This window comes from Cibotium barometz, chromosome 28, assembly GCF_041138505.1.
Source record: "Cibotium barometz isolate CiBa-2024 chromosome 28, ASM4113850v1, whole genome shotgun sequence".
Taxonomy (NCBI): Eukaryota; Viridiplantae; Streptophyta; class Polypodiopsida; order Cyatheales; family Cibotiaceae; genus Cibotium; species Cibotium barometz.
In genome coordinates, this window is record NC_141073.1 from 23892836 (window position 1) to 23901807 (window position 8972).

Sequence of the window (8972 nt, forward strand, 5' to 3'; positions counted from 1 at the left end):
TTATATTGAACCTCCCATTTGGAGGTAGTCTCCATGGGATTGCACAGAGGCCTCCATGGGACATGTTCATGGAGGACCATGTGCATTATGGTTTGTCTTTGGCGGCTACTTCTCTTTCCGATAGTGGTTGGTTGGTGGTGGTGTCCTACATGGCAGGCTAGAGCTTTCCTTGAACTCAATTTCTTGTTCACCAAGTATTTGTCGTAGGTTCCAACTTGGTCATGAGGTTTGTGCAAGTGATTCTATAGGGTGGATTGAGCACTACTCCAGAGTATATGATATGAGGTTTGGCGACGGATTGTTATCTTTCATCACTCCGCATACGATTACATTGAATAGGAGGGCAGCATGGCAGAGGTAATGCGACTTGCTCTTTTAACGCCCTATGGTAGTTGCATCGTTATTTCTATGGCGTTATGTAACTGGATTCTGTTGTGTGGTTGTGTTTATACGTGTGCCTCTTATGAAAACGTAGTTTCGAACTTTTATAATGTACCTTGTTCGCAAAAGAGGGATGTTTGCACCTACTTTCACTCCTGTATAAGCAGACCATTGTTTCAGGCATTGGCGAATGCGAGCCATGGACTCATGTTTTTTGCATTACCTGCCGATGAGTGAGCACACTATCAATAGTGGAGGATTGGAGCTTCGAGGCAGGCTAGACATGAGCCATACATTTCTATCATGTTTCTTGGAGCTACTTTGCCATCCACGAAGTATTGTCTTGAAGATGAGGTGCGGCACGACGCTTGCTTTGAAGGCATGCCTTCGTTCAAGGAGATCATGTGTTTCATTGGACGTAAATGATGGCATCATCTCTGGCTATGTAGATCCTTACTTACGCAGCTACACATATGCAGGCTCATCTACTATACGAGGATGAGAGTGAACGAGCACTTGTAGGATGAGATCGATGCTCATGCAAGGGTGAACCACCCCTATGATGACTAGTGAGCTTTGACAGTCTCTCTTCGACTTCTTTGGTCCTTTTTTGTTGGATTTGGAATGGAACTTTTCTACTACACTGACATTGGTCCTTTTTTTAGCTTTGTCTCTGTTATATATAGTGTTTCTTGTTTACTATATGTGACAATGAATGACTATTTTTATATTGTATATTGGGTATTTGGCTTGTTCTTAGCACTAGTAGTTTAGACTCCACTCAATTTTTATCGAAATCATTGATGTCCTTTTTGTGACTCTTTTTTTTGTTGTTCGGTTAAATTGGAATTAACAAATATACTCTTAATCCTTTGGGATTTATTGTTGACACGTGTACTTTTGTTGTCATTGTAGTGTATTGCCCTCTTATGCAAAGGCTATAGCTCAAAGAACGGTTGCTGACAACAAGTACAAAAGGATGTCACGAGCACATCATCAAGCATCGTGCTTTTATGTAGATAACGAGTGTGAGGAGGATTAGATAGTATACTAACAACCATCCTCTCGAATAAATACTCTTGCTCTCTTTAATTGTCAAGACGCATGTTTCCTCGATGCCATTGATGTCATGACATGTACACTTTGAATTCTATTTGGTTCATGGCTCACATGTATTGATAGATTATTGTGATGAATCAATGCCTAAAAACCACATGGTTATAGGATCAAAAAGCATTGATTGTTACGTCTATTTTTGTAATCGTTTCAATGCTCTTAGTATATTGCAAGATTCTCCTTTTATGATTTTGTGTTGAATTGAGAATGCTTAAATGACAATACATGTTAATATATTGAAAAACTATTACAAGACCTAGTGGTTGGTTGGATATAAGGATGGATCCATCACCTAGAGCACTACATGGTTTTCGCTATTGCTCGACTTTGGGACTTGCTCGGTTATGTTTGCTCGGTGTCTTGTAACACTCCCAAGTAATACATTGGAACCTTCAAAGCCTGGATTACGCTCTTCTTGATTGTTTACTCTCATCATAGTTGAGACTATCTTTACCACCAAAAAGGTAAATCCTCCCTTTGACAAATTTTGCACAAACTCAAGTGTAACATTGGAAGTTTCAATGCCTAGATTGTGTTCTTCATTTGAGAACGCCTAGTAGGCTTAAGATACAGAGGCCCTAGCAACTTTAATATACAAAGATCCATGAACTACATTTAATAAGGTTAAAGTAAAATTTAATAATAGGCTATACCTTTACAAACCAACATTCAATAACCCAACTTCACACACACACATGCACACAAGCACAAGTGATGTCTTGACTAGCTGGTTAAATCCTTCACACATGGAAGATCACTTACGAAAGACAACTAGAGCGTGCAACTTGCATCATCATCCATGTACCACCAGCAACTCCCAAATTTTCAAAATAGGCTATACCTTTACAAACCAACATTCAATAACCCAGCTTCACACACATGCACACAAGCACAAGTGATGTCTTGACTAGCTGGTTAAATCCTTCACACATGGAAGATCACTTACGAAAGACAACTAGAGCATGCAACTTGCATCATTATCCATGTACCACCAGCAACTCCCAAATTTTCAAAATACTTTGATACATTGCCTGGACAGCCCATAACAATCAAGGTCCTAAGAGATGAGCATTTGCATTGGCCAACCGAATGGGCATAAGAAGAGCTCAGAAATCAAGAATATGTGACACAATGACAAGTCAAAGCAAGGGGGAAAATAATAGAGATGCAAGAGAAAGGCACAAGAGCCAAAATAAGAAAGAAAATCCATCTCTCTTTCCCCGCCCGCCCACCAAAAAAACAAGGCAGGCCCTTACAGAATAATTATCTTGTTCCTTTCTGCTTTGGAGGTTAAAAATAGAGAAGAAACATGCAACTTCAATACATGTGGCTCATTATCAATCAGTCATGCCTCGTGGAATAATCCACCAAAAGAGCAAGTAACTTGCACTTACGCTTGATCTACCTCCAAAAGTTTTACAAAAAATAAAAAATAACAGCTCCAAATAGTTGGAGTCATACTGCTGCTTTCAGAACAGAATACGACACTACTTAAAGAATCTGATACATGGGATTTGGAAGCTTGAATGTTCGAGCACCTGTAGCTGGCCCAAGAATGTCACTCCATTGATCCCCCAACACACATAGTATTCGATATCCTTGCTTTTCAAGTTCAATTCTTTTATGGGATTTGTATTCTTGAATGGTTAACCTAGCATCATCAACTGACCTGCAAAAAAGGCCCAAGAATTGCTTGTTATACACATGGACAGTGTGAAGACCAAAATATTGTAGCCAATTAACAAACTCAAAAAAGCATTTATGCAATGGCCTGACCCTGCAGACCTAAGGACACCAACTAAACTAAGAATTCATCCCAGGGCCTTACCTGCACGCCTGCACACACCCACTACCTAAAGCATTTATGCCATAGCCTAGCCCTGCAAGCCTCAGACATCAAACTAGCCTACAAAACAATAGAAAACATCTTCAATACATTTTCTTTAGTGGAAAAGGAACCATACCGCAAATGCAATGATCTCCAGCCTTCATAACCAGATTCGATTAAATTCTGTACAGTAAAATCCAATGCAGTGGCTGGTCTTTCCGAAATAAAGAAGATGCTCCAGTTTGCAGCACGGAGTTCATGGTATAGATCTAGCACTGGAACCATTGGTAAAGCCTTGGTTTTGTTCATCCACATACCCCACATGTGATCCACAAAGCCTTTACTTCTGGTACGTACAGCTAATAAACAATCAATGATTCTCTCTCTCTCTCTCTCTCTCTCTCTCTCTCCCTCCTCCTCTTCACATGGCTTGAAGTGTCACATTCACATGGCTGGGAACTATGAGTGATAAGTTGAGGATTAAGCCCTGGCCCCTGATTGATGAAGAGACAAAATCCTCAATAATAGAATTTATCTCATTTACTGTTTGTGGTCGATTGTCATCAGAATTTTACACTTTCACTATAATCAGCATATTTCAATAGGTTTACTAGGTGAGAGTGATCCTTAGGCTTGCTCTAACTCTACCACCACTGACATGCTAACCACAGGTGGTTCCTCACGGAGGGAACTTTACAGTCTCCACTATCTAATCTCCCATTGGTCTCCGACCTCATTGAGAATCAAGTGAAGGAAGCCCTTGGAGAGGCACTCTTGTATGTGACCCATAAGTTATAACCATGACCTTATTAAATGTCATTCTGAGACCGGTCAAGAGATCCCAATGCTGTTGAAAAAAGAGACTCAAAGTCCATCCTCACCCATGCACTTCTTGCAGGAAAGGGCTTGTAGAGGTTTTACAAGCTTGTCTTTTGTGAAACAAAACTCTAGAAGGGTGCTCAAGGCTGAGTACACCACTAATATGGTGTGCTGCAAGACTCACTGGCAGCCCTGTAGCACTAGGTGAGTTCAATCTGCACAGAGGAGCATCTAGTATAAATTTGAGGTGATGGCTACCTTTTGGGCACCCAGAAGGGATCAACCTAGGCCCAAAAGTGTGGACCAGCCCATGTGTGAAGCAACGTTTTATGGGGCTGTGTGCTCACTGACCAGTGGTTCACCCACCGAAGAGTCCATCAGGATCATATAACTGAGGGGCGGATGAAGGCATCCAAATGCCAGTTCTGCAGTGCTAGATCCCATAGCAGCAGAGGCGAGGCTTGGATTAACAAAAGGGAGTTTCCAAGAAGCCCGATTCAGCCTGGGAACACCTTGGGCAGTAACCTTTTAACTTGATAGGCATAGGAAGGAGTGCAAATCAGAGTCTATATCTGAGATCAGTATTGTAAATATGCATATTTTGCAATTTATAATAGATAAGGTCAATCTTGCCTCTTCTATGTGCATTTGCAGCATTAAGTGATTGTCTTTAATAAGTGTTAATCAGCTTCAATATTTCATTAATTAGGACTTACTCGAGCACGATTTGCATGCATGTACAAGAGTACTCACAAAGCTTCCAATCATCAACTCCATCATGCATAGCATAGACTATGAGCTATGATATATCAACTCACGTCATAAGAGCCTAAAAGTAGGTGCTGGCTCATGCATAAAGATATGCCACGGCCCACCAAAGTAGACAAATCTTCATAGATAAACCATCGAACCAAGTGTCTATCACTTATCCAGAGGGCAGACTCGGCCATGATGAAAGCTAGCACTAAAGAGGAACCCCCCGCCCCCCCCCCCCCCAACCCCACACACACAGTGGCTGGTTGGGCGATTATACCACTTTTTTTGAATAGAAAGAAGTAATATAAACAACTGGCTGCAACTTGGACAAAGATTTCAGAAGAAATCTATGTGTCCGCTAACATGGCAGAATGATATACCAATAGAAAGTTCAGGCTATTTCCCAAACTTAACAAAAATGAAAGTACAATTTTGGCTCCATGACAATCTTATCACAAAGCTTCAAACCATTAACTCCATCATGCAAAGCAAGACTACATGTTATGACATCCCCACTCACGTCATTAGCGCCCAAGTGCAGGTGTTGGTTCATGCATAAAGATATGTCACCGCAATAGACAAAATCTTCATAGGTAAACCATCGAACTAAGTTTCTATATACCTAGATGAATCTAGGAACATGCCCAAATTCACCTTATAAGACACTAACGTCATCAGTGCCCAATAGTGGGTGTGGAACTTGGTATCAATATATGCTCCCACACACCCCCCTCCATGCACACACACTGAAGGGAAGACTCAGCCATGATGAAGGCTAGAACACACAGCAATTGCATCACTTTGAGTATATACCAGCTGTCCACACCTTGAACGAAGTCTTCAAAAGAAATCTGTGTGTCCACTAATACAGTAGAAAGCTATATCAATGGAAAAGTGAGATCTTGGCTCCATGAGGATCTACTAGGTACTTACATAGTTTTAGATCATCAACTCCATCATGCAAAGGACAGGCTCACAACAACGCCTAAGCGTATATGTACATGATATACTCCTACAAAGAAAAATAAGAATAGAAATGTGCCCGTACCTATGGTTTTCATAGTGAAATGAATTCGAAAGAGCCGTTTCGTCGATATCCAAAACTAGTCCGTAACTCTGATTGTGATCGACTGCCAGAGTCTTCAGATACCTTCGGGCTGAATCCACTGCCACTTCAACGTCCTTGATATACTGCCCCCCATGAACATAGTTGAAAACATTGCTTTCACATACTGGAGGAAGTGCCTGTCCTTGGACATTGTTTAACTCTATGTTTAAGCGGAAGCTGGTGCAAAAATCAGTAAACCCTTGCTTTTCTAAAGTAACTGTAGAGTGTTGTTCACAAGAGGATAACATCACAGCAAGCGTGATGATAACTGTGACAAGAACAATGCCTACAGTGGCAATGGCTGAAATGATGATAGTCAAAGCCAATGAAGATACAAAGATCCCTGATCCATCTGTGAGACTGAACCTGCTTCCAAACAAGCTTCCATATTGACTTTCATAGCCTGCACATTCCACAAGACACCCGATTCAAAAGACAAAGTTAGATAACCTTCCCATTGCCCAACCCAAATGCATAAACAAAACCTGGCCTAAGGTTCAGATAACCTGACCATAGTGTATTGTTGGCCCAAGAATTGCATTGCCTAACAAGCTATAAAGTAGCTTAAAGGGTACCCAGTAGATAACCTAGCCTTAGAGAATTACCAATAAGGCTCAAGGGTTAGAAAACCTAACCCTTGAAGCATTACACATAGCAAGAACGTGGCGCAAGGGTTGAATTAACTAACCCTAATTCATTGCACATAGCTGAACATTAACCCTAAGGCACTAAACGCGCCCCTAGGGTTAGATACCGTTAGTTAACCGTGGCTAGCACCAGTGCATTGGACATGGCAGATCATGTGAAAAGAACGAAAAGGAGGAACTCACCTGAGCCACCGCGGCTGAGAAGACTCTGCGTGGACATGTTCTGATCGAATCTGAAGGATGGAGGGGAAGGGAGGGTGGAGGGCTCATCGGGCTCCTGCTCCGGATCAGAAGAAGAAGATGCCATGGCTTTTTATTATCAATCGATGACAAAGGCACTCTCTTCAGCTCAGCGAGAGGCTCCTTCTATATGACAGATCTCCTCCCCTGCGTCGAGAAAAATCAGCACTGGTTATGTCGCATGCACCTAAGAAGAGAGAGAGAAAAGGGGGGGGGGGGGAGAGAAAGAGAGAGAGAGACAGAGAGAGAGGGAGGGGGAGAGAGAGGAGAGGGAGAATTACTTACTTTCAGAAGAGCTCTTCCCCCCCTCTCTCTCTCTCTCTCTCACTCACTCTCTCTCTCTCTCTCACACTCACACACACACACACACACACACACACAGATGATGCTGGCGGATGCTTATCTTCACGCTCTCGTGCAGGCAGAGAGAGAGAGAGAGAGCCTTGCGTGAAAAAGCCTGGACAGGAGAGGCGTTTCACATGGAATTTGAACTTTTTGCCAATTAAAAGTGTCTAAAACAGGTGAAGCCTATCTACCATTTGCCCTTTATGTTTAGAACTTGCATGCAATCATACCCCCTTGGATCAACATTTTGATTAAAAGATATAACTCTATGTTGATTTCCCAAATCAAATGTGTGCTCAAGTGGAGTCAATGTTAGTCTACTCTATAGATCATGTCATAGTGGCTTGCTAAGCTACATGTATGCAGCCAAAGTCAATCTACTCTATCATGTCAGAGTGGCTTGCTAAGCTACATGTATGCAGCCAATGTCAGTCTACTCTATCATGTCACAGTGGCTTGCCAAGCTACATGTATGATGTCAATGTTAGTCTACTGTGTGGCTTGCTAAGCTACATGTCACCTTGTATTCTAATGGCATTAGTGGACCATAGCCCCTAGATTAAGCCTTCAAAAATATAACATCGGCATTAGTGGACCATGGCCCCTAGATTAAGCCTTTAAAAATATAACATTGGCATTAGTGGACCATGACCCCTAAGATTAAGCCTTCTTTATAAGTTTTGTTCACGCACTACGTGTAGTAGCCAACTAGGTGGGAGTTGGTTTGGCAACTTTTTGATTTTGAGCAATGTTGCCAACTATTATCACCCGAGAGAAGCATGCAAACATGCCCATAGTTCAAAGATTATCACAAGCCCCATTGTATATAGAAAACCTGCTTACTTGAAAGTTTTAGATCCCTAATTTTTAAGAACTTGAAAATTTATGTGTAGAAAAAGAACTTTTTAGATTTCTAATTTTTAAGAACTTGAAAACTTATATGTAGAAAAAAAAACTTACCCGTATTCTACAACTACTAGTATTATATTTTAGCGACGTCTTTTTGAAAGTGCATAGCTTCTTTATATATATTATATAAAAGAAGAGTTTCACAAAGCTGCCATGTGGCAAGAATTTAGAGGTTTGGGGGAAGGGGAGGAGGAGGTTTGAGGAGGTTCAGGTGGAACTTGAATTTGGGGATCTCAAAAGACGTGTGAAGCACGAGTTTGCCCACTAGTATAGTTAATGTGACTAATTTGGTAAAAAGTTAGATTTGTAGAATCTATACTTAAAACCAACTTTCCACGTCGCCTTATGCTTAATGGCTATGAAATGAACGACATGAAAGTGCAGAGAGGGTGGTTGAGAACATGCTAACATATGGGGCCAACTTGAACGATTAAATCGACTAAGTACTTTTTTTGGCTTCCTTTTTTTGTTGCTCACATCTTCCTCGTAGTTGGAGCACCAACCAAGATAATTTGTAATCACTTTTGTAAAAGCTATGAGCCTTGACTGGGCTGATTAATGTATTGTTGTCCTTTTTCAACCAAATTTTTTTTTAACATGTAAAGCTCATGGTGACAAGTTTTTTATTGAAGCATTTATCAATATTAAGTTATATATAAATTTATATGCATTAAGAGTATTCTGTCAATATACAAGTTTATACACATTATAGAATGTATTAAAATGATTATTATTGATGTAGCCATGCTTTAGTAAAGAAATTCAATGCAAAGAAATACATTATAAAATGTATTAAAATGATTATTATTGATGTAGCCATGCT

The 8972-nt window shown here is 40.8% G+C and overlaps 1 protein-coding gene across 1 annotated transcript; it reads right to left on the minus strand.

Moving 5' to 3' along the window:
* Nucleotides 1–2690: 2690 nt before the first annotated feature.
* On the minus strand, nucleotides 2691–7365 carry LOC147622666 (acid phosphatase 1-like). Its single transcript, XM_086822238.1, has 5 exons — nucleotides 7181–7365; nucleotides 6839–7042; nucleotides 5949–6411; nucleotides 3462–3671; nucleotides 2691–3166 (listed from the first exon to the last, which is right to left on the minus strand). Exons 2-5 carry the CDS (start codon nucleotides 6960–6962, stop codon nucleotides 2989–2991), a joined length of 975 nt encoding a protein of 324 aa, XP_086678364.1. The 5' UTR covers nucleotides 6963–7042; nucleotides 7181–7365; the 3' UTR covers nucleotides 2691–2988.
* Between the last annotated feature and the right edge of the window lie 1607 nt (nucleotides 7366–8972).